The 27,663-nt window shown below is 35.4% G+C and overlaps 1 protein-coding gene across 3 annotated transcripts in view; it reads right to left on the bottom strand.

Annotated features, from left to right (window-relative positions):
- Positions 1–27,663, bottom strand: part of RPS6KA6 (ribosomal protein S6 kinase A6) — a 110,626-nt gene that overhangs the window by 75,662 nt on the left and 7,301 nt on the right. For 2 of the 3 annotated variants that reach the window (XM_045847432.1, XM_045847434.1), the window contains exons 2-3: positions 10,600–10,659; positions 1,862–1,978 (exon numbers count right to left, since the gene is read on the bottom strand). In XM_045847432.1, the coding sequence (XP_045703388.1) occupies positions 1,862–1,978; positions 10,600–10,659 (177 nt within the window). The remainder of the gene's footprint in view (positions 1–1,861; positions 1,979–10,599; positions 10,660–27,663) is intronic. The other variant, XM_045847433.1, reaches the window with a different exon arrangement.

The following is a 27,663-nucleotide window of genomic DNA, read 5'->3' on the forward strand; positions in this document are numbered from 1 at the left end:
ATTTCATTATATTATACTGTATTCTCCTTATAAAGAAGACCCATGAGAAAAACTTCTCTGGTCTGTTTCATCTCCTTGTACATTGAAGGTACTGTCAAATAATCATACAGTTAAACATCAGTTTCTTTATAATGGCTGCCAGAAATTTTAAATCTTCATTTTTGTCCTACTTCTAGGCCATGCATTTGTGAACAACAGAGTGTATTTCTGGCTTCATCTAATCTTTCCTGGTCTAGTTTTCCTGCTTCCATCATCTTCTCCAGTTATTTTATTTTATTTACCATTCATCTATAAAAGTGTTAAATGCTTTCAGAAACAAAGCTGGATATAAATAAATATACATGTAAATAAATATATACAATTACTTTTAGTGGCTTGAAATATTTGCCTGGTATGATCTTATTTAAGTTGGTATTTAAGCACATATACATTTGGGATAAGAAAGAACTTCATCTATAGTCTAAAATTAATATTACAGAAATATAATGTAAATAGTTAAATGAGTATTACATTTTTAAAACCTTTTTAAAGTAAAGGTGTGCAGAATGCACACACCTACTCTACAGGTCAATTCTATAAACATCCCCAACACACACAATCTTTTAAAAGCTCCTTCTAGTTATAGTCTCCCCAGGATAACTATTCAAGTCCTATCTCCTTGTCTTCCTGTGTCTCCTGTACCAATTCATTGTTGAACTATAATCCACTTTAATTTGTCCTTTTTGTGTCCTGGAAAATTTTCTCTCTACTTTAGCTGTTATATCAATACCATATAGACATTGGGCTACTTTAAGACGATTAATGTCTATTTTAAATTTACCAACACTGCTTTAGCAACTGTTTGGCATGCATGGGGTATTCAATAAGTATCTTTCTCTTAAAATGTTTCAGGGCATAATAAATCACTACTCCACTGGTTTACTCTTTTCCTTTGAAATGAAATCTCAGCCACCATAGAATCAGTAGTTTCTCCTCTTTTTCCCTTAAATTGCTGTTGTTATGTGGACATGGACAACAATATGGGGATTGACTTAGGGAAGAGAGAGAGTGGGGCTGGCTGGAGGTGGGGAAAGGCAGAAAAAGCAGGAACAACTGTAAGAGCATAAACAATAAAAATAAATAATTTAAAAAATTGTTTTTGTTGACATTTTCCTAAAGGCTGTTACTGTGTGTGTGTGTAATGATTTTCGTGTATTAGATGTTAGGTACACAAAAGTCAGGAAGCAGACCTACATTATTCTTTTGCAAAAATTGCATGCCATTGAGCACTTAATAAACAATTTTAATAACGAGTGTCACAGATAATGTTTCTCAATTTTGCTTTCTCCCATGAAATTTAAGCGTTTTGAAAGGAAGGAGGTTCACATAGTAATTATTACTCAGTACCTACCCTTGCTATACTTTATACACATACTGCTCTAGCAGATGATAGATGAATTCATGAATTTATACATGAATTGATACATACATTCTAACTTCTGTGATAGAGCTAAGGAACATAGATGAAATCACCAGGAGAGAACAAGCTATGATCATGTTAGCATGTGAACAGGGAAACAACTTTTTTTTTTTTTACCAAAACCAAACTACCTTGATTTAGACAGCTAATAAATAGTCTGCTATATTTTGTTCTAGAGAGATACATGAGCTCAAGGGATTGGAAAACTTTGATTGTTATAAAGAAGTATAAATAAATGGGACCAAAAATACAATAGAAATAAAATGAGTAAAATTGGGAAGTTATCTGTGCATATCCTTTGATAAGTATAGAAACTGCACAATTAACAGATTTCTATCTATGTGTACACTTTTTTGCTTTGTGTTTAGAAGAGAAACAAATGTGGAAAAAAGCATTCATTACCTTTCCAAAGGATCCCTGACCAAGAACCTTGAGCAAGTCAAACTGTGCAGGGTCTGCTTTCTCATATCCTTCCTTAACATGATGAGTAATGGGAATTTCTTTAACAACTCCTTCATCCTGTAAAAATAAAATCCAAAGAATACTCATACCCAGTTGCAGTTTATGATAAGCTTAGAGACAGAAAACATACTGGAAATACATAATTTATTATCCAATTCCTTCAATCTAGCACAGAGTTTTACAGGCCACTGTTATCCCCACTTCCCTGTTTCCTAACAAACATATATTACCACCAACATCCTTATTTTATAATTTCATGCAAATAAAAGGAAATAAAATCTATGCTTCAGCCTTGCTTTCCAATGAGTTATTAAAAAAAAACATAAAGAACGAAGAGTCATAAGATCCTCACTTCAATGTAACTTATGAGGTGGATGCAGAGAAAGTCAAAAGATAAATAAAACTTTGTAAACTGTAGAGCATGGCAAGTAAGTGTGAACCTCGAGATTTCTTTTAAATAGTATTCTCTAAACCCTTTTAAGTGATATACAAATATTTAAATGTCCAGTTAGCCACATCATTGAAAAAAACCTGACAGACACACAATCTGCAAAGCCCAAACAACCCTATTTTTATTAAAACATTGTATATAAGCTATGTGCCAGATTTCCTAATACTTGGTTGAGGCAGAAAGGAAACCACCCAGTGCATGTTTCTTCCCTTGGATGTGCAGCACTCTACTCCTCTGTGAAGACTACACTCAAGCAAGGTGCAATGCTTGTCACGAGAGAAGCACAACAGCTAGGATAAAAAAAGACTTCACCTGTATTACATATCACAAAATAAGAGCTGAGACAGATTATCCAACCTTCTCACTGTACAGAGGAGAAAACTGATATCTAGAGTTTTAAGTTCACATGACTAGTTTACCACAATGCCTAGAAGTCTTGATAGCTTTCCATTATACAGGATGTTGCAAAAGTGGGTTCACACTCATTCATATGAAAAATGACACAATAATTAATAAAAAATAAGACAAGAGTAAAGTCTGTGGTTCATGTAAGCAAAACTGTAAACCTACTTTTGCCATACCCTGTGCCATATCATTGTGGGCTGGATGGCAAGAATGTTCTCAATAAATTTACCCTTTTTTTAACGGACTAACCAATGGTGACTCTGGCCAAAGTGAGCAAGAGCATAGTCCCAAGTAAGCTAGGCCTCATGACACCTAAAATAACTTCCATGTTACACAGGTAGTCAGACATTCACTCTCTCAAGAGGGGTATCTAGGCAGAGAAATGTTATCTTTACTTAATAGGGACCACTAATCAGTCAGATATGGAGAATCAACTCTAAAACAATAACTGTGCATGTTTTTATATGTCAATATAGCATTTCACAGGACCCTTTTAAGTAGCTATGAGACTGATTTTCACCTTTTTTAAAGTCAAGAACTTTTTATGATTTTATTTTATTTCTTCTTTGACCCAGTCATTTTTTAGTAGTATGTTGTTTAATCTCCACGTATCTGTGGGGAGGGGGTGTTACTTCTCTTTGCTGTTCATTTCTAATTACAAAGCATTGTGTCCAGAAAATATGCTTGGCATGATTTCAAACTTCTTTTATTTTATTGTTCACACTATTACAGATGTCCCCCATTTTCTCAAACTTTGACCCCCTCCACCCAGTCCCTGCTTTCCCTGTGGCCTTTACCTCATCGTTGACTGTGTCCATGGGCTATGCATATACGCATATGTTCTATGGTTAATCTCTTCCAGTCCCCCCACCCCTCACCTGTCTGAGTTTATTTTGTTTATTATATTCCACATATAAGTGAAATCATATAGTACTTGTCTTTCTTTGACTGGCTTATTTTGCTTAGCATAATAATCTCCAGGTCCATTCATGCTGTTGCAAAGTATAAGAGTTCTTTCTTTTTTACAACTGTGTAGTATTCCATTATGTAAATGGACCATGGATTTTTTATCCACTCATCCACTGATGGGCACTTGGGTTGTTTCCAGATCTTGGCTATTAACAGATAATGCTGCTATGAACATAGGCGTGCATATATTCTTTCTGATTGGTGTTGTGCGATTTTTAGGGTATATTTCCAGAAGTGGGATAACTGTGTCAAATAGCAATTCCATTTTTAGTTTTTTGAGGAAAATCCATACTGCTTCCATGGCAGCTGCACCAGTTTGCATTCCTACCAGCAGTGCACGAGGGTTCCCTTTTGTACATAACCTTGCTAGCACTTGTTTGTTGATTTATTGATGACAGCCATTCTGACATGTATGAGATGATACCTCATTGTGGTTTTAATTTTTATTTCTCTGATGGCTAGTGACATTGAACATTTTTAATACCCTTCTTAAATTTTGAAACTAGTTTTGTGACCCAACATATGGTCTATCCTGGAGAATGTTCCATGTACACTGGAAAAGAATGTGTAATCTGATATTCTGGAATAAAGGCAATGTAAATGTCAATTATGTCCACTTGGCCTAATGTGTCATTAAAGGTCAATATTTCTTCATTGATTCTATGTCTGAATGATCTATCTATAGCTATCAATGGAGTATTTAGGTCCCCCCAAATGACTGAGTTTTAATTAGTTTCTCCATTTAGTTCTGTTAGTAGTTGCTTCACATATTTCAGTGCTCCCTGATTAGATGCATATATATTAAAAAGTGTCATTTTTTTAATGTACTGTCCCCTTTATTATTATAAAATGCCCATCTTTGTGTCCTGTTACCTTTGTTATCTTGAAATTCATTTTGTCAGATGTAAGTATGGCTACACCTACATTTCTGTAGATGCCATTTGCTTGTAGAATCATTTTCTACCCTTTTACTTTGAGTCTATATTTGTCTTTTCAGCTCAGATGTGTCTCCTGAAGGCAGCATATGGTTGGGTTTTGTTTTCTGATCCAGTCTGTTACTCTGTGTCTTTTTCACCAGTGAATTCAATCCATTTACATTTAGGGTGATTATTGATGTATGAGGATTTCCTACAGCCATTTTATCTTATATTTTCTGATAGCTCTGTGCCTCCATCGGTTCTTTTTATTGTTTCTGTCTGTTGCTTTTGTTTGGTGGTATTCCATATTTTCCCCATTTCCTCTCTTTTTTTAAAACTTATGTGTCTCAATTTTGTTTTTGTGTGTGTGTGTGTGTGTGCAGTTACAATTAGGTTTATGAAAAAGAGTTTCATATATATATAGTAATCCTCTTACTTTTGAATGCATCTCATCTCCATCCTCCTTTGCAAATTCAGACCCTTACTTCTGTCCCTTTTATATTTTTGTTGTCATACCTTATTCCTTTTTACACTGTGAGATTTTGGGTGATCTTACTTGTATTTTTGTGACATTTTGGTCTTTTTTTTCAGATAGAATAACCTCCCTTGAGTATTTCCTGCAGTGGAGAACATCTGGTGATAAATTCCCTCAGCTTCTGTATGTCTGGAAAAGTCTTTATTTCTCCCTCATAGCCAAAGAATATCTTTCTGGATATACTATTCTTGGCTGGTAATTTCTCTCTTTTACTAGTTTGAATATTTGGTTCCACTCTGTTCTGGCTTGCAGGGCTTCTGCTGAGAAGACTGATGATAATCTAGTGGCCTTTCCTTTATAGGTTACTTTCTTCTTTATAGAGATGACTGAGAATAACAACACACATACCAAACGTTTAGGGATGTAGCAAAAGCAGTAATAAGACAGTTTTTATCACTACAGGCCTATCTCCAGAAACAAGAAAAATCTCAAGTAAACGAACTAGCACTCTATCTTAATGAACTAGAAAAGAAAAACAAAAGAAGCCCAAAGTCAGTAGAAGAAAGGAAATAATAAAAATTGGAGTAGAATTAAATGAAATAAAGAACAAAAAGACTATACAAAAATTAATAAAACAGAGAACAAGTTCTTTGAAAAGATTAATATATTTGACAAACCCCTGGTGAGACTCACTTAAAAAAAAAGAGAGAAAAGGTTCATATAAATAATCAGAAATTAAAGAGGAGCAGTTATCACAGATATCACAGACATACAAAGATTCATGCTAGAATACTATGAAAGACTATATGTCACCAAATTCAATAAACTAGAAGAAATACGTAAGTTCCTAGAAATATATATCCTTCCTAGACTGAATCATGACGAATTAGAAAATCTAAATAGACTGATCAACAGTGAGGAAATTGGAACAACCATCAAAACCTCCTAAAAAGTTAAAGTCCATGACCAGATGGCTTCACTAGTGAATTCTATAAAACATTCAAAGAAGATTAGACACTTATCCTTCTCAAACTCTCCCAATAAACTGAAGAAGAGGCAATACTTCCTAACACATATAATGAGGTCAACTCAACCCTGATACCATAACCTAGAAAGGATAACACACACATACACACAAAATGAAAGCAACAGACCAATATCTTCTTATGAATACAGATGCAAAAGTTCTAAACAAAATACTAGCAAATCACATACAATAATACACTAAAAAATGAATACATCATGATCAAGTGAGGTTCATTCCTAGGGCAAAAGTATGGTTCAACATATGCAATTAGATCAGTGTAACAGGCCGCTTTAATAGAATAATGAGAAAAACAAGATGATCATATCATTAGGTGCAGTAAAAGTATTTGGTAAGATACAACATCCATTTATGATTAAACACTCAGTATAATTGGTACAGAAGAGAAGTATCTGAACATAATAAAGGCCATACATGAAAAACAGACAGTATCATACTCAATAGCGTGTAACTGAAAGCTTTTCCTCTAAGGTAAGGAATAAGACAAGGATACCCACTCTCACCTCTTATTCAACATAGTGCTGGGAATCCTAGCCAGAGCAATTAGGCAAGCGAAAGAAATAAAAGGCATCCAAATTAAAAATTAAGAAGTAAAAGTGTCACTCTTGGCAGACTACATGATTCTGTATATAGAAAATGCTAAAGAATCCACCAAAGAAGCTGTTAGAAACAATTCACAAATGCAGTATAGTTGCAGAATACAAAATCAATGTACAAAAATGCACTACATTATTATATACTAGCGAAGAAATTTCAGAGTAAGAATTAAAAAAGCAATTCCTTCTGTAATTGAATAAAAAGAATAAAATGCCTAGAAAGAAAATTAGCAAAGGATGTGAAGGACCTACATACTGAAAACTACAAAGCATTATTACAAGATTAAAAAAACACAATGAAATGGAAAGATATTTTGTGTACTTGAATTGGAAGAATCAACATAGTTAAAATATCCATATTACCCAAAGCAGTATACAGACTTGATGCAATCCCATCAAAATTGCGATGATGCGTATTAAAGAAACAGAACAAAAATCATCAGATTTGTATGGAACTACAAAGGACCCCAAATTGCTAAAGCAATCCTGAGAAAAAAAGAATGAGACTGGAGGTATCACACTGACTTCAAATTATACTACAAAGCAACAAAAATCAAACAGCATGTTATTGACAGGAAAACAATCACACAGACCACAGAACAGAATTGAGAACCAAGAAATAAACCCACATACAAGTGAACAAATAATTTTTCAACAAAGAGTCAAAAATACATAATGGAGAAAAGCAAGCCTCTTCAATAAATGGTGCTGGGAAAATCAGAAAGCCACAAGCAAAAGAATGAAACTAGATTATAGTTTGTTCCCATATGTAAAAATTAATTCAAAATGGAGCAAAGACCTAAATATAAGCTCTGAAGTAATAAATTACAAAGAAGGTACCCTCATTCACTGTTGGTAGGAATAGACTGGTACAGACACTATGGAAAACAACATGGAGGTTCCTCAAAAACTTAAGAACAGAGTTACCGTATGACCCAGCAACCCGTCTTCTGGGTAGCTACACGAAAAAATTTGAAATCACTTATTTGCAAGGATGTATGCACCCCTATGTGCATTGCAGCATTATTCACAGAGGCCAAAACATGAAAAAACCAAAGTGTCCTTTGATAGATGATTGGATAAAGATGTAGTACATGTATACAGTGGAATACTACTCAGCCATAAGAAAGGCTAAAATACTGCCATTTACAATAGCATGGATATATCTTGAGATTATACCAAGCAAAATAAGTCAGAAAGAAAAAGTTACAAGCCATATGATTTCACTCCTATGTGGGATATAAAACTGAAAGCAACAAATGAACAAACAAGAAAAACAAACAAAAACTCATAGACACAGACAACAGCATGGTGGTTACCAGAGGGAAGGGGCTTGGCAGGTACTAAAGGGTAAAGAGGGTGAAACATATGGTGACAGAAGATGATTTGACTTTGGATAGTGGGCACACAGTGCAATACGAAGATCAAATATCACAGAAATATACACTTGAAATTTATATAATCTTATTAACCACTGTCACCCCAATAAATTTAATAAAAAGTTTAAAAGAACTTTTTTAAATGGAAATACATATGCTTTGTAGCTGACATTTTGGATTATTTTAAAGTATAGCATATCTGTATAAACCCTTGCAATATAGGTGTACCCAAAGAAACATCGGAGTGTATACTTTTATTAATATTATAGTTAACTGAGTTTTTATCACATATCATGAATGTAGTTTTCAAAAAATGTAACATAACAAAAACTTACTGTTTGGAAGTTTTCTCTAGCCAAAAGAACACTGCTGGAAGAGTCGACAGACTTTATTAATTTTGTTCCTACCTCTGCCATGTGTAAGTGAAGCAGCCTTCACCAAGTCAGAAATTACCCCACTTCAGTGCTCGCACATAACAAACTGGTTATGTTGGATGGATCTTTAAGGTCCCCTCCAAGTATGCGATTCTATATTGAGCGCAATACAGTATTTTTACGTTTAAGAAGGCACTTCAGTTTCAGCAGTGTTGAAGATCATTATAAACCTGGATCACCACTTTTAAAAAAATTGTTCACAGTTATGAAACAGCTGTACTCTATTTCAGTTAATTTCACTGAATCTAAGCAAGTCTTCCAAATAAAAATGTTTGCCCAATGCCTCTTCTCCTAATTAAAATCAACATATCCCATCCTTTAAATATGCTAGGTGAAATAACTCAGTCTGAGAAAAACAAATATATCATTTCACTTATATGTGAAATCTAAAGAACAATATAAATGAACTTAAACAAAACAGAACCAGACTCAGATGCAGAGAACAGACTGATGGCTGCCAGAGGGGAGTTGGGAGGGGATAATGGGGGGAAGGAGGGATAGGTTTTCAGGAACGTGTATAAAGGACACATGGACAAAACCGAAGCGGGTAGGATCCAGGGTGGGAAGTGGGGGTGGCTGAGGTCGGGGGGAGTGGTAAGGGGAAAATGGAGACAACTGTACTTGAACAACAATAAAATCATGTGGAAAAAAAGAACTGAGATTACTTTAACATCACCACTATCTGCAGAGACAGCTGATTTTTATACAACACATTTCAAAGGAGAGTCTTGGACAAACCTAATTTAAATCCCTCAGCTGGTTCCTATCCGAGAGAAATTCACTTATGAACCAATTTTGTGTGGAAGGGGACATCAAAGTTGATTTTATCCACAACTAAATAAGAAAAGGAATGTGCTTTCCTTATTTCCCACTTCTTTGAATCTGCACAATATATGGCTGACCTAACATGAGGCACACTGAATCATAAGTTTTGATTCTGCTACTTGTTAGTTTTATGACCTAGTGTAAGTCACAACCTGTCCAGCTCTCAGTAGATTTATCTATACAATGAAGATACTAAACTACTGTATCTCAGGTTACTTACAGCCTAAAAAAACTGTAATTCTATGAAAATATCTACAGAAATGAAAATCATAAAATAACAACATAAACAGAGATATCTACGTTAGCCACACCCTCCCTAAAATCTTAACATCACTCTTCTGTAAAACTAGATCTTGTAAAATGAGAGACTAGTATATAGGCCTCACATAGAACAACCTAATAGCTAAGCATTCTTTAAAACTAGCTAGAAATTTCTAAAATATTTAGATGTAATCCTTTTTGAAAGAAAGCAAACTGATTTTAAATAACCTCATGTTATCTTTGTAAGTATGTCCATGTTATGTCTCCTTTCTACCCCAAAGTTGAATACAATGTTATTTCATTTTTTTTCAATTTTCATTGCATTTCTTTTATTCAAGTATAGTTGGTCTTAGTTTCAGGTGTACAAAATAGTGACTCAACTTACAATGCAATCACCTCATCTACTGAATCTAATCATCTGTCACAGTGAAAATTTATCACAATATTATTGACTATATTCCCCTTCACCTTTTCAAACACATCTCCCTACCCTCCTCCCTCTGGCAACCATCAGTTTGATCTCTGTTTATATGAATCTGTTTCTGTTTTGTTTTGTTTGTTCATTTGTTTTGTTTGTTTTAGAGTCCACGTATGAGTGAAAGTTTAATTCAGAGGATTATGTATCTAAGTAATACAGTTACTCATATACTAGCAAGTGAAAATTTCATCCATTACACTAAAATGGATGAATTTCATGGCATAAAAATGATATCTGAATAAAGTTGTTTTAGAAATTCATGTGTAAGAGTGCCTGACAAGAAATCTGTCTTGTATTTTGACCTATTGTTTTATTAATAATTGGATTTGCTTATCATTATGTACCTGAATAAATTCCTTTAACTGACAGATTTTCTGCTTTCCAATTACTCTCTTTCCTTTGATTCTAAAAATGTAGTTTAATAAAGCAGCATGAGTACTTACTTGGCAAGAATCTGCTCCTCCCTCTTCCATTGGTTCATCAACCACTTTAAGATGATTTACCTGCAAAATATTGTTCAAAAACTGAAGTTCGAGAATACTAGAACAAGAGTAATAACTAAGGAAACTATAACCCTAGGCATTTCTCTTCATGATCTAACAATATCCACACTTACTGAAACACAAAAGGACAAAGGACATGTAGAAGGTACTTAGAAAAGGGACATTATTAATATAGACTCCAGATTGTCTTTGAGGATCATTGAATTTCAGAGCCAAATGTTTCATTTCATATTATTTAGAGCTTTGCTGTGATGAATGAACATATGACATGTGTACTTTCATTAAGACTGTCCTCAACCAAATATTTATGAGATGAGAGAAAACTGTCACAGAGAAAAATCTATTGTGGGGATATATTCAAAGCAAGTTAGGATGGGAAGAGTTTTACATAATTACACTGTTGTGAATCCCCTTCCATTCATTCAGTTCTATTAAATACTGAGTTACTCTACAGAAGAATGAACTGTAGGAGAAAAATGTAAGTGGCTTTGGAAAAAATATTCTAACATACAAAGCTCGGTAGGTAATAATAGTTACTCTTCAAGCAGTCCTTCAGGAAAGAGTAAGTGCAGAGGACTTAGAACAAGGGTCTACAAGCTCTAGCCCATGGGCCACCTGTGGCCCACTGTCTGTTTGTGTAAATACATTTTTACTGGAATGCAGATATCCATTTGTTTCCATATTATCTATAGCTGCTTTCGCACTGCAACAGCAGAGTTGAGCAGTTGACAGAGACCCTATGCCTAAAAAGCCTAAAATATTTACTATTTGGCTCTTTACAGAAAAAGCCTACCAACCACTGATCTAAGATGTTTTAAAATTAAGCAACAGAAAGATGGTCTGAACAAATGAATTTTACCAATGCCTATTTATGAGCCCACAGAAAAGTAAAAAATATAAATAAATAAAAAAGAGAAAACTAAACAGAGCTTTTAGTGACAACTGAGGTGGAATAAGCCTATCCCTCCTCTGATTATAAACTAAAACATTTAGACAAAATACAAAATGAACTACCTGAGTACTCAGAAAATTAATTAATAACACGAAGTTCATGGAGGGAGATCAAAATTTGAAGAATAACCAGCACTGTAGTGAGTTGCTCAAGTTTATTTTCCACCTTTATTTCCTGACTTTGACCCAAAGAGAGACTGATTTGTGGCATTCTACAATGGGCATAAAATTTTTTCAAACAGAGATTGCACTTTCTGACCAGAGGACCAAGAAAAGATGCACTTTGAGCAGGTGAACATAAGAATCCCAATTTTTCCCCACTTTTTTTTTTTTTGACTCCCAGTCCTGGTCCAAAACAAGCCCCAATCAAGATAAGACCTATATCTCTGTAGTCAGAGGAACCAGAAAAAGAGACCCATAGGATAAGAAAAGTATGGAGTTAATCACTGTTATTTTTTTTTTCATTTTTTCCTTCACTTCACTCCAAGGGTAGCCCCAAAAGGGCAGAGCTATGTGACAGCATGAAAGGCTAAGGCCCTGAGAGAAACTCACATTTCTGGTCAGATGAACAATGATAAAGGGTTCACGGTAACTGGAGAATCCATAGAAGAAATCATGGGGAGGATAGAATGGTAGGAGATCCCCTAATTCTCTCTATGAAGAGACAGGAGTCCTGGTGTTAACTACAAACTGTGGAATAGAACCAAAGGCACCTAACAAAGTTTTGGAAAATGAACTGCAATATCAAGCACTGCTCAAGCCTCAGACTAGCCACTGAATTAGCACATGTACTGAGTGGCACATGCAGGGTACTAACACAAACACTCTGAAAGCATAATTAACACGAGAACCATCATCCAGAGAAGGTGAGATAAAACGTGAAAGCCTCAACCTACCCAGGTAGATTTTCTGCTGAAAAACAAAACCAAAACTCAAAATCAACAGGCTTCAATTACAGAATAACTCCATATTGAAGTATCTAACAAGGATTTAAGCAAATAAAAAATATGCTCTTTTGGGTGAAAAACACACTCAAATGAAATGATAAAGTTATCAGCAGAGAAACAGAACCTATAAAAAGAATCAAATGTAAGTAATTGTAGAACTAAAAATTATATATATGAAATTTACAAAATCCTGGATGAGCTCAATAAAAAATGGAGATGGCAGAAGTACAGTCGTACCTTGTTACTCATCAGCTTCAGAACTTGTCAAACCATTTTTATGAAAAAAAAAAAAGTTTCAGCACTTGGTGCTTGCTCGGGACTCATAGCACTTGGCTAGAATTTGTATCGGTCACCATGCCATGAGGCAAGAGAAAATGCTTCATTGTTCAGTACTCATTGGTCTCAGCACTCATCTCAAGTTCCAGAATGAATTAACAAGTACCGAGGTACCACTGCAATAGTAAACTTGAAGACAGATCAACAGAAATTAACCAATATGAACAAGAAAGTGAAAAATTATCCAAAGCAAATCAATAAAGCCTCAGAGACATGTGGAACAATAACAAAAGATCTAAAATCAATCTCATTAACATACAAGAAAAAGAAAAGGGTGGTACAGAAAAAAAATACATAAATAATGGCAATTCCATTCATATAAAATGTTGAGAAGAGGAAATTCTAGAGAGGCAGAAAATATATTATTGGTTCCTTATGGCTGGGGGATGGATAGATGTGAGTGAGAGCTAAAAAGTAAAAAGATTATTTTTGATGTGATAAAAAATGTTTTAAAACTGAATGTACTGTTGACTGTACATATATGACAATATACTAAAACCAATTATGTTGTCCATTTTAAATGGGCAAATTGTATGTTTCTATAAATTATGTTTCAATAAAGCTTCTTTTAAAAAATGGTTGAGAATTTCACCCTGGCAGGTGTGGCTCAGTGGATTGAGTGTGACCCTGCGAACAAAAGAGTAACTGGTTCGATTCCCAGTCAGGGCACATGCCTGGGTTGCAAGCCAGATCCCCAGTGGGGGTGTGTGAGAGGCAACCACATACTGATATTTCTCTCCCTCTCTATCTCCCTTCTCCTCTGTCTAAAAATAAATAATTAAAATCTTTAAAAAAAGGAAAAAGTAGTTGAGAATTCCCCAAATTTGGTGAAAGAGATAAATTCACAGTTTCAAGAAGCTCAGTGAACACCAGCAAGAACATAATTGAAGAAAACTACTCCAAAACATATCTTAATAAACTATTCTAAACAAAAGGAAAAAAGCAAAATTTTGAAATCAGTAAGAGAAAAACAACATATTACATATATATCAAATTAAATAACTACGGATTTCTTGCAATAAGTCATGAAGGTCAGAAAACACTGGAAGAATATTCACGTGAAGTAAACATAAATTTATGTAACACAAAAAGTATACATGAATACATATAGAAGCTTTGTCCATAATTATTAGAAACTGGAAACATTCCAGATGTCCTTCTAAGGACAGAGAAGTTAAGTAGGGAAATAGAAAACCATTCATCAATAAAAAGGAAAGAACTACGGATACTTGTGACAAAATGGATAAATCTTAAATGCATTTTGCTAACTGAAGAAATTTAAACCCAAAGGAATAATATGTATGACAACAAGTATATGACCCTCTGAAAAATTCAAACCTATAGTGAAAGAATTTATATCATTGGTTTCCATAGGAAGGGGCAGAAGAAAGTTTATACCACTCAGCAGTGAAGAGGAATGATCTATTGATACATTCAACAACATTGATAAATCTCAAATATATTATTGTACTTAAATGAAAAAAAACAGCCTCAAAAGTCTACATACTGTATGATTCCATTTATGTGACATTCTGTAAAAGGTAAAACTATAAAATATGGAGAAGAGACTGGCAGTTGCCAGAGGTTAGGCCTAGGGGGTAGGGGCGCACTACAAAGATGCAACAATGGGAATTTGCAGGGAGGATGATGAGACTATTTTCTATCTTGATTGTGATGGTGATTACACAAGTCTATACATTTGTCTAATGTCAGAACCATGCAAGAAAAAAAGAGTGAATTTCACTACATGTAAATTTTAAAATAAATTATTAGGAAGTAAATTACCAAGCACTGTTTATTTGACTAGGACTTTCTTCTAAAAAACCAAATGAAGAATACATAAAGTCATCAATAATGTCTATTTTGCTAATAGATCCATCAGTCCTTATCTTACTTGATCTTGCTGCAGCATGCTGCAATGGACCATTTTCTCTTATTTGAGTTTTTGTTTTCTATGATGACACTTTCATTTTGTTTTACCTCAATTTATTTGTTCTTTTTCAAAATCCTTGAAACATTTTAGATCCTCAGGAAATGGACTTTGGTCTCCTCATCTCACTCCAGACAGCTAATTTAGTGACAAGACTCACATTTACTGAGACTACTCTCCTCAGCTCTTGACCCATATATCCAAGTGCCTATTTGACATTCCCGCTTGCTTATCTCATATGCCTCTCAAAAATAACCAATACAAAAAGGAGCTGGTGACCCTCTAAATCTGCTTTCCTTCCAGGGTTACCAATTTCAATACATAACACCATCTACCATCTTATCTCAAAAGTACAGATAGACTATGGGGGATGGGAAGAAAACAGTGATGGATTTATCATTAACATATAGGAAAAGGCACATTCAACAAAGCAGTCCACAAACCAATTTTAACGGGATTCTGATCACTGAAATTTGACTACAAAATAACTCTCAGGATGACCCATATAAAAAGGTAATACTGCTTACTTACTGGTTACTTCCCATTGACACCATCTCATGACTAATTTATCATAGAACTGTGAGTCTGAAGGAACTAGAAATAAAATAAATCTAAATAATCCAAAAAGATCACTGTATCCTAAAAATCACTTCAGTGTACAGAAAGAGCCTTTTAAAAACAGACCCTCCATTACCTCCACCTCATCCACATTCAGCAAGGTACCATCTTGTCACTATAAGAGTATTAATTCATATAGAAGACCTCAGTATTCACTGATATTAACTAAAATGTAAGTCATTTTCACCTGTATGAAAACAAAAATATTTTCAGAATTCTAGAGGACATTAAACATTTATTTCAAAAATAGCATTTGTAATTTGAAAAGACAACTACACACACTGTTTCCCCCAATTAAATGCCAAATAAGGAAGAAACAATTTCCTACAGAAGACTCTGAAAAGCTTATCAACAATTATAAAGGTAACAATAACTAACTCAGGTACTCCAAACCCAAGTGAACAGGCTATCTTAGTAAAGAATTCTTTAAAATTACTTTCATCTTCTCAGAAAATAATGAAATAGATCACTTTAAAAGATTCTTGGCTTCTTTTAAGTCTTTTACCCATTTTGAGTTTATTCTGGTGTATGGTGTAAGTTGGTGATCTAGTTTCATTTTTTGCATGTACCAGTCCAGTTCTGCCAACACCATTTGTTGAAAAGACAGTCTTTAGTCCACTGTATGCTTATGCCCCCTTTGTCAAATATTAATTGACCATAGAGACTTGGGTTTATTTCCAGATTTTCTCTTCTGTTGCATTGATCTATATGTCTGTTATTATGCCAGTACCAAACAGTTTTGACAGTGGCTTTGTAGGATTGTTTGATATCAGGTGTTGTGACCCCTCCTGCTTTGTCCTTCTTTCACACCCTAAAAGCTCTAGAGGAAAATACAGGCATGAAAATTTCAGATACCCCACATAGTAATATTTTTGCCAACATATCTCCTAGGACAAGGGATATAAAGGAAAAAATAAACAAATGGGGCTATATCAAACTGAAAAGCTTCTGAACAATGAAAGAAACATCATCAAAATGGGAATGGGAACCAACTATATGAAAGAACATTTTTGCCAATGATACATCAGACAAGGGTTTGATCTCCAAAATATATAAAGAACTCACAAGAGTCCACACCAGGAAGACAAAAAATCCAATTAAAAAATGGGCAAAGGGGGAGGACTGGGGTGGTAGGGAATGGTGGGGGGGGGGGGAAGGCAGAAACCTGTACTTGAAAAACAATAAAAAATGTTTAAAAAAAATGGGCTAACAACCTGAACAGACACTTCTCCAAGGAGGACATACAGAGGGACAAGAGGCATATGAAAGGATGCTTAGCATCACTGGCCATCAGAGAGATGCAAATTAAAAGCATAATGAGATACCACTTCACACCAGTCAGAATGGCCATTATAACCAAATCAACAAACAATAAGTGCTGGTGAGGCTTCAGAGAAAAGGGAACCCTAGTATGTTGTTGGTGGGAATGCAGACTGGTGTAGCCACTGTGAAAACCAGTATGGAATTTTCTCAAAAAACTAAAAATGGAACTGCCTTTTGACCCAGTGATTCCAATGCTAGGAGTATACCCTAAGGATTCCAAATCACCAATTCAAAATACTTATGCACACCTATGTTCACACAGGCACTATTTACAATAGCCAAGTGCTGGAAACAGCCTAAATGTCCATTCCTAAATAATGAGTGGATTGAAAATCATGGTACATTTACATGATGGAATACTACACAGCAGAAAGAAGGAGCTCCTACCCTTTTGCAACAGCGTGGATGGAACTGGAGAGCATTATGCTAAGTGAAATAAGCCAGGTGGTGAAAGACAAATGCCATATGATCTCACCTTTAAGAGGAATCTAATGAACAAAATAAACTAATGAACAAAATAGAACCACAGGCATGGAAACATGAAACAGCCTGACACTGACCAGAGGGAAGGAGGGAAGGAGATAATGGTGGGAAGAAGGCAAAGGGACTAGACAAAACAAACATATGAATGACCCATGGACATGGACAACAGTGTGGGAACTGACTGTGGGAGTGGGGGTGGGATGGGCGGAGGAGGGCAAAGGAGGGAAAATTGGGACAGCTCTAAGAGAATAACAATAAACATTATTTTAAAAAGTAAATAAAAGATTGTTGTCAAATAGGGATACTAAAGTGAGATACTGTACTCACTCAATCTCAGAAAATCACACAGGTCATCTCAAACCTCTCATTTCCTTACTACTAATGACAAAAGCAGTTAAGCATGGAAGACTGAACCAAAAAATATATATATATTTTCCCCTCAGATCCTTAGAATTGGAGGTGGTGTGGGAAGTGAACATGTAAGTACATATAGCTTTATAAAAGGGTTATTATCTGTCCACAATAACTCTGTTCCTCGGTGTTAAAGTCAAGACCAATGAACAGAGCTCATGGCTTGGTGCTGAAAGACATACTGAAGAAGGAAGTAGAGAGATAAACAAGTAAAAAAGAACAAGGTAAGGGTAAGAAGAAATATGGGTGATAATTATTAACAAAACATACACAGGACACCAGTCTCCACAACAAATTTGATAGTGTTATAAACTTTAAAGTGACCTCTAGGGTCCCCGAATTCCACCTAGTAAACAAAAGCACTATATTTAGACAGTACCTAATGGTAAAATGTTTAAGAAGTTCACTTCTAGAGAAAATGTGCTCTCTCAAATGAGCTTCAAGTTTACAGGTTAGCCACTGACAGATATGGAAAGAATTCAATTTTTTTCACTTCCTTTAAATAACTACAGCAAATTGGATCTAAACTTAGAAGTGAGTCCACATCTGTCTGGAATAAAGAACTATGTCTGTATAATGAATTAGCCCACGGCAAAATTAAAGAAAGCTCCCAATTTACCAAGGAGGCAAAGTGATTCTAAGATGAGCCTCCACAATTCTCACCTCTGGTGTTCATGCGCTTGCATAACACTCACCGCTTGGAGTGGACTGCATCTGTGCCTTGCTTCCACAATCAATAGAATATTGGAAAGGTGGGGGGATTTTATTTCTATGCTGTGATATAAGACTCAGGAGACTCTTTTTGCTGGCCTGATTGAAGTGGTCACATCGAAGAAGCCCACATAGCATGGCAGCCTCTGGGTGTTGTCAGTAGCCTCCAGTGAACACCCCAAAAGAAGCCAGGGTCCTCAGTACTACCACCACAAGACAAGGAATTCTGCCAAGAATCTGAGAAAGTACAGCATACTTTCTCCAGTCAGTCCTCCAGATAAGAATGTAGGACAGCTGACATCTTGATAACTGTTTGTGGGCCCCTAAGAAGAAGGTTTCGTTGAGCAATGCCTGAACTTCTAACCAACGGGAACTGTGAAATAATGAGTGTCTTGATTTAAGCTGCTAAATTTGTGGTAATGTTATGCAACAATGAGTCATTAATACAATCAACATTATTATTGTATTAAAATGTAATTTAAAATTACCCTCTAAAACACACTTTGTAAAAAATTTTGGTTAATATTTTTACAATATTATCTTTATTTGTTAAACTCATGTCTTTGTTCTCATTTGGCAGACATCAAACTATAAGTTACATACTAGTAAATGAACTAGGAAAAATAATCAAGTAAAGCCAAATTCCTGTTAAACAAAAAGTAATAATAGGACTACCTAAATAATTTTGGTTTTAATTAACTTAAGATTGAGTGGTTATATTTTTATCCTTTAACTTATTTTCTGAGAAAATCAATTACCAACTTTATAAACACAGCATAGAAAGTAAAATATCATATTCTTTTAACAATCAGGGATATTGCAGTGTCTTAAGAACCATCCCTTTCTATGCATACAATGGGATATTACTCCACCTTTAAAAGGGAATTCTGACACATGCTACAATATGGATGAATCTTAAAGACATTACGCTAACTGAAATAAGCCAGTCACAAAAAAGAAAATACTGTATAATTCCATTTATGTGAGGTATCTAGAGCAGTCAAATTCATAGAGACAGAAAGTACAATACTGGTTGCCTGGGGCCGCAGAAGGAGAAATAGAAGTTATTGTTTAATGAGTAAAGAGTTTCCATTTTGCAAGATGAAAAGAGTTCTAGACCTGATTGGTGTAGCTCACTTGGTTGGGTGTTGTCACACAAAGCAAAAGGTCGCCAGTTCAATTCCCAGTCAGGGCACATGCCTGGATCACAGGTTTGGTCCCCAGTCGGGACATACAAGAGCCAACGGATGACTGTTTCTCTCTCACATCAATGTTTCTCTCCCTCCCTTCCCCTCACTCTAAAAATACATAAATAAAATCTTAAAAAATAAGAGTTCTGAACATTGATTGTACAGCAATGTGAATGTACTTGACACTGTAAACTTAAAAATGGCTACGATGGCAAATTTTATGTTGTGTAACAATTTCAAATGCTATAAAAATAGTAAAATAATAATTCTACCATATTCCATAAATTTCTTGTCATAAGCATCTAAACTTCAAGCTACTTTTGGACAGATACTGTGCTTTATTCATGAGGCAGGCAGAATAGTAATATCATGAAAAGAACAATGCTTTGGTTGCAAGCAAACCTAGGTTTCAATTCCAAAAGTACTTTTACTGCCTTGAAAAAGTTTCTACAACTTCCTTAGTTTCAATTTATTCATCTGTAAAATAAACAATTTAAGATTGTTGTCAGCATTAATATAATGTTCTTAAAGCACCTAGCACAGTATCTGATATGTGCCCAATAAATGCCTGATGTGTGAATGTGTTCCTGCCAAAACAAAATACAGAAAAAGTATATGAAACATTTTAGTTAATAATTCACCAAAGGTGAATGCTGTTACCTGTATACAAAATAATACATCTGTGAATCAAACCTTAGTACTACTCTATCATACATTACTGACTTAATAGTTTTACTTTTGACATGTCATATTATTATGGGGTGCTTACTTTTACCAATAGAACCATTTTTGGTCAACTTTACAATAATCTCCCAAGGGAAAATCTTCCAAACCAATCCAAAAAGGTATATACATACTAATGCATATATACCTTGCTTTAGAGAAACACAAATTGAAGAGAAGTACAAAGTATCTTTTTATATTAGTATAATGAATTTTATACATTTCACTAACAGTCTTTTGGGGGGGGGGGAGGGGCACATTTCCAAAACTATGAGTCTCTTTGTTTTGCATTCCACATAGAAGGTTTAATTTTTATCTCGAGCTTTAAAATACTAGATATTTTCATAGGTTTGTTAATAGTTATGACCGTTTCCCCAGTAGACACTGTATCTTTTTAATCTTTTAAGTTGAACTCTATATTCACCACAGTACCTATGGAAAATTGGATAGTGCCTACAACATTCATGGAAAATTATTTCTTGTAATCTTATATGGCTTTCTAATTATATAATATTCCTGCAGTTTTTATCCCAAATGCTTTATCATTTGAAATCCACTCACCTAACCACTGTCATTTCTTCAGTGAAGATATAAGAAAGAACAATCCTGTATGAAATTGATCTGATGGAATTGTCTTTTAGAGTCTCAGGATCGGCAAGTGTGCATGACCTCCAAGCTATTCATTTAGTTGGGTATTTAAAACCAATTATGAGAATCTGCTATAAAAAATAGTTGATAAAACATCTCCATGCTCAAATCAAATTATAAAAAGAGTCCAAATGTAAATACGGATGATTTTTGAAGTATTTACCATTCTGGGTTACCTGTGCTTTTGAACATCAACTGATCTTTACCAAGATTCGATGTCATATCTTCCATTTTTCCTTCCTCTTTACCATACACAACTTCTACCCATGAATACTGTATTACTTATTAAGTATCTGTTCCATCCCTCTAACAGACTACAAGCTCAATGAGGGAAGGGATCACATCTAATGATGCTCTATAACCCCAGTAATAGTATATTCTCTGGAACATAATAGAGCCTAGAAAAATACTTGTGGAATGACTGAATTTGTAATGTGAATAAATATAAAAATAACTTCAATAATAAATAACTGCCATAGATTTTTCTTAGATATTATTTTCTTACTTGAAACATTTAAAAGCCATTTTCAAACCTAATTTTATAACGTATTTCCTATGAGTCCGTTTGTTTCTCAATTCTGAATTTTAAATTCGGATAGATAACAGAAAGTCAGCTTTCAAAATCATTTTTAAAAGAACCTGTACACAGATTGGGTCATTCATAAGATTTTTTAAAAGTATCTGACAAATTCTTGGTATTTCATATCTGTATGCAAATTAATTCCAAACATTATACTTTTTCAGTTAGATTCATAACCCTAAAATTTGTCAGCAGCATTAGTACAAACTTAACTTCACAAAACGTATTCTGAAGCTATAAGTCTAAACTGGGGCCAATAGCCTAAGACTATTTTTTATATTTTTAAAGAGATGTTTTTAGAAAAAGAATATGTGATAGAGGCTATATGCAGCAAATGAATTCTAAAACTCTGTAATACTTGTCTGGATACTATCGAGGGTGGGAGGTGGGGATGGCTGAGGTGGGCAGGAGTGGTGGGGGAAAATGGAGACAACTGTATTTGAACAATAATAAAAAATAAAATAAAATAAAATACTTACCTGGCCCTTGGTCTAAACTATATATTTTTAAATATTTATAAAATAATTAAATTTTGGATGACACAGGAATGGCAACATGAGAGATCTCCTTAGTTTCTTCCCTTGAAGTTTCAACAATTTGAACAGCTGTAACTCAACAAAGGATTCCCTGCTAATGCACAAACACATCTGAGAGATCCACTCATTGAATCATCTAAAGATGGGCAAGCGGGAGCAAACTGGGGAGGCAAGAAGGGAGAGAAGTTGAGATGAAACACGGGTGCAGACCTACAGCCAGGAGCTTATGGCAGGGCTCAGCCCAAACACGGGAGGAATCAGGCTGTGGCTGGCACTCACTTCAGCTGGTAGGAGCAAAGAGATTTGGTGGGCTTTCCTGCCGGAGTGAGCAGTGCAAGTTGGGGATGAACCCAAAGACCTGGGCAGGGACACAGCGCCTTGTGGCCATGGTTGTCAGGCAGTCCACATTCCAGGCAGAGAAACAAAACCACAGAGCCTAGCCACCCTGTAACGTCCCAGAGCCCACCTGTCTTTGCCCCTGGTGTCAGGTTGTTGAGTACATTTTCTGCAAACCTGACAACTTATACTACAGAATCACTTATTTCCCTGACCCAAAACTGCACTCTGTGACTAGGCCTGAGGTCAGGACACAGTGGGGACCACACAGAGGTTGAAATCACCTTTATCAAGAGAGCAAAACAGCAAAGAAGCCAGCTGGGATCCCGTAGATCAGTACAAACCCACACATTGCTACACTGATGACAGCATCTGGCCCCAGAAGACAGCCTGGAATTTCACGAATTTAGAGACCCAACAGTCACTGCATTCCCCTGCATTTTTGGGCCCCTGGGACTGGGGCAACCATAGCACAAGTGAGGAATCAACCTACCCAGCAAACACCTCCAAGTGGAGCTCTGTATAGCCAGAGAAGAGCAAGAGAGCTAATTAGAAACCGGTGATTCAGTGCCACCTACTAAAAATCAATAGAAAGAACTCTTCATATTGATCTGCTAGAGAAGTGCCAGTAATACATAGATGCCTACACAGAGAAAGAATCCATCAAGTAACATGAATAATCACACTAATAAGACAGCTCAGAAAGGAAAGATCTCCGGGGGGGGGGGGGGAACAACTTCAAGACATGGAAATATGTGATATAAATGAAAAAGAATTCAAGAATGCAGTTATGAAAAAATATAGACAGGCAATTTAATAAGCACAGAAAAAACACTGAACAAAATGAGTACCTTACCAAAAGAATTGAAACTTTCAAAAAGAACCAAACAGAAATTCGGGAGATGAGGAACTCAATAAAAGAGATCAAGAATAAGCAAGCAAGCATAGGAAATAGTCAACCAAATGGAGGAATTAGTGCTGTAGAAGATACAAACCTATAAATGATGCAGAAGGAAGAAGAGAGAAACTTGAGCATAAAAAAAAAAATATGAAACAACTCCACATGAACTGACTCCATCAGAAAACAATCCCATTCACTATAGCAACAAGAAAAATACTTAGGAATGAACTTAACCAAGGAAGTAAAAGACCTGTATTCAGAAAACTACACAACACTGAAGAAAGAAATCAAGGAAAGCACAAATAAATGGAAGCATACACCGTGTTCATGGATTGGAAGAATTAACATCATCAAAATGCCCATACCACCCAAAGCAATCTACAGATTTAACACAATCCCTATCAAAATATCAATGGCGTATTTCACAGATCAAGAACAAATATTTCAAAAATTTATATGGAACCATAAATGACCATGAATAGCCTCAGAAATTTTGAGAAAGAAGAAGAAAGTAGGAGGGATCACAATACCTGATATCAAACCATATTACAAGGCCACTGTAATCAAAACAGCCTGGTACTGGCATAAGACCAGATGCATAGACCAATGGAACAGAATAGAGAGCCCAGAAATAAACCATGTCTCTATGGTGAATTAATATTGGACAAGGAAGCAGGAACATAAAATGGAGTAAAAACACCCTCTTCAATAAATGGCGTTGGGATATCTGCACAGCTACATGCAAAAAATTGAAACTCAATCACCAACTTACACCATATACAAAAATCAATTCAAAGTGGATAAAAGAGTTAAATATAAGTTGCGACACCATGAAAGACCTAGAAAAGAACATAGGCAGGAAAATCTCAGATATTCCATGCAGCAATATTTTCATCAATATGTCCCATAGAGCAAGGGATACAAAGAAAAGAATAAACAAATGGGACTACATCAAACTAAAAAGCGTGTGCACAGTTAAAGAAAACATCATCAAAATGAACAGAGGACCAACTGTATAGGAAAACATATTTGCTAAGGATATATCGGACAAGAGTTTGACATCAAAATATATAAATAACTCACACAACTCCACACCAGGAATACAAACAATCCAATTAAAAAGTGGGCAAAGGACCTCAACAGACACTTCTCTAAGGAGGACATACAGAGCCCTCAGAGACACATAAAAAAAATGCTCAACATGACTAGCCATCAGAGAGATGCAAAATAAAACATCAATGAGATACCACTTCACACCGGTCAGAATGGCCATCATTAATAAATCAACAAACAACAAGTGCTGGTGAGGTTGTAGAGAAAATGGAACCCTAGTAAACTGTTGGTGGGAATACAGACTGTTGCAGCCACTGTGGAAAACAGCATGGAATTTTCTCAGAAAACTAAAAATCAAACTTCCTTTAGACCTAGCAATTCCACTGCTGGGATTATACACTAAGAATCCTGAAACACTAATTCAAAACAACCCGTGCACCCCAATGTTCATAGCAGCACAATTTGCAATAGCTAAGTGCTGGAAACAGCCTAAGTGCCCATCAGTGAATGAGTGGATCAAAAAACTGTGGGACATTTACACAATGGAATACTATGCAGCAGAAAGAAAGAAGGAACTATTACCCTTTGCAACAGCATGGACGGAATTGGAGAGCATTTTGCTAAGTGAAATAAGCAAGGCAGTGAAAGACAAATACCATATGATCTCACTTATAAGTGGAACCTAATCAACAAAACAAGCAAGCAAGCAAAATAGAACCAGAGACCTGGAAATAAAGAACTGACACTAAGCAGAGGGGAGGGGGATAACAGGGGATAGAAGGGGAAGGGGGAAGGCAGGGAGGATTGAATGTAGGAGGTGGGGGTGGGGAGAGCGGGGGAGAGCAACATGGGAAAATGGGGACAACTGTAATTGAACAATAAAAAAATGTATCTTTCTCCCTTAAGTTTAGACACATTTAAGGTAAAACATCTCTTTAGGTAAATAAAGCATTTACATTGAGTGTTAAAATTACTGTATTTACTCTTAAAGTCTATCCCCAAGTACTGTATAGGGGAAGTAGATAGGTCCTATAATAATAATAATAATTATCCATGACCTTTGAACTTTTTGTTAGAGATTTGAGAGATATTTTATTCAAAATGGAGTTATTATCCCCTTAGTTAGCTAGTAATAAGGTATGCAGATTGTACAACCTCTGAATTATAAGGCTAAACTATGTCAAAATCAGGACAACACTAAAATTTTGTTTTTATTGTTATGAAAAAGCAAAATTTCAAACTACACAGCAAAAGTACACAAGACAGCTCAAATATGTCCTTTGCCTCATCATATCTTAAAGTAGCAGAATAAAATATACTAAAAAAAAAACATTACAATTCACAGAAAATGTATTTTAAAATAATTGCTTAGGAATTGATATTGTTTTTTTTTTCTTGTTGAATGAGAACTACATATTTCTCTTTTAACTTTAGCCTCAAGTTGTGATTCCATATCCTTCCTTGGCTATACATTATAATCTGGGCAATGATGCCCAGGCTCCCACCAGAGAGGTTAATTATGAATCTTAGCAAGTAAGGCACTATCATGGAATTTTTAAACTCCTAGGTATATGTAAAATGCAATCAGAGTGATTAGAAACACCAGCCTGAGGAAATCCAAGGCCAAATTTGCAATCCAACTATATTTCAAATGTGTAGTATACCCTCAGAGCCTGCTTACCTGTGTTCTATTTCACCCTCCAAACCTATCTTCCATTTTCATATACTTCCTAATTTATATTTTTCCTAATCTTCAATATAAAAATAGTTTGGTACAGGCATACCTCATTTTATTGCCCTTTGCTTTATTGCACTTTGCAGATATTACAATTTTTTGTGTGCAAATTGAAGATCTGTGGCAACCCTGCATCAAGAAAGTCTACCTACGCCATTTTCCAAAAGCATTTGCTCATTTCTGTCTGTGCCATATTTTAGTAATTCTAAAAATATTTCAAACATTTTCATTATTATTATATTGTTATGATGATTTGTAACCAGTGATCTTTGATATTACTATTGTAATTATTTGGGGGAGCCACAAACTGTGTTTATATAAATATGGTGCACTTAGTTGATAAATGTTTTGTATGTTCTAACCCCTATACTGACCACCCATTCCCCAGTCTCTCTCCCTCTGCTTGGATCTTCCTATTTGTAAGATGCAACAATATTGAAATTAGGGCAGTTAATAACCCTACAATAGCCTCTAAGAATTCAAGTGAAAGGAAGAGTCGCATGTCTCTCACTTTAAATAAAACACTAAAAATGATTAAGCTTAGTGAGGAGGGAATGTCAAAGCCTAGATAAGCTGTAAACTAGTCCTCTGGAGACTAACAGCCAAGTTGTAAATGAGGTTTAAGGAAAGAAGTCATAAAAGTGCAAGGTGATGGAGGGGGTGGTATGAATGTGGAAGGTGGAGGTGGGCAAGGCAGGGGGAGAGTAATGGGAGGAAAATGGGGACAACTGTAAGTTAACAACAATAAAAAAATTTCAAACAAAAAAATTGCAAGGTGAAGCAGCAAACTGATCCACAAGATCTAGCTAAGACAATTAATGAAAGTGGCTACACTAAACAACAGATTTGCAATGTAGATGAAAGGTCCTTACATTGGAAGAAGATGCCATCTCCAATTTCATAACTAGAGAAAAGTCAGTGCCTGGCTTCAAAGCTCCAAAGGACAGGGTGACTCTCTTGTTAGGAACTAATGCAGCTATTGCCTTTAAGTTGAAGCCAGTGCTCATTTATCATTTGGAAAATCCTAGGGCCCTTCAGAATTCTGTGAAATCTACTCTGCCTCTGCTCTATAAATAGAACAACAAAGTCTGAATGACGGCACATCTGTTTACAACATGGTTCACTGAATAATTAAGCCCACTGTTGAGACCTATTGCTCAGATTCCTTTTGACTCATTGACAATGACCTGGTCACCCTACATATAGCTCTGTGTATGAGTGTGAGACAGACAGACAAAGAGAGAGAGAGAGAGAGAAATGGAGAGAGTCTTATGTATGATTTGCTTCATTTCAGAGAGTATTTGAGATGGTTTATAAGAAATATAATTCAATAGAGGCATACTTTGGAGATGTTGCTAGTTTGGTTCTGGACCACCATAATAACACGAATATCACCATAAAGCAAGTCACAAAAATATTTTTGGGTTTCCAGTGCATATCAAAGTCATGTGTACACTACACTGTAGTCTATTAAGTGTGCAATAGCATTATGTCTAAAAATGGACATAACTTAATTAAAGATTCCACTCATTGACAATGACCTGGTCACCCTATGCATAGCTCTGATGAACATGTACAACAAGATTAATGTT

The sequence above is a fragment of the Phyllostomus hastatus genome, unplaced genomic scaffold, assembly GCF_019186645.2.
Source record: "Phyllostomus hastatus isolate PE091 unplaced genomic scaffold, TTU_PhHast_1.1 phas_contig_551, whole genome shotgun sequence".
Classification (NCBI taxonomy): domain Eukaryota; kingdom Metazoa; phylum Chordata; class Mammalia; order Chiroptera; family Phyllostomidae; genus Phyllostomus; species Phyllostomus hastatus.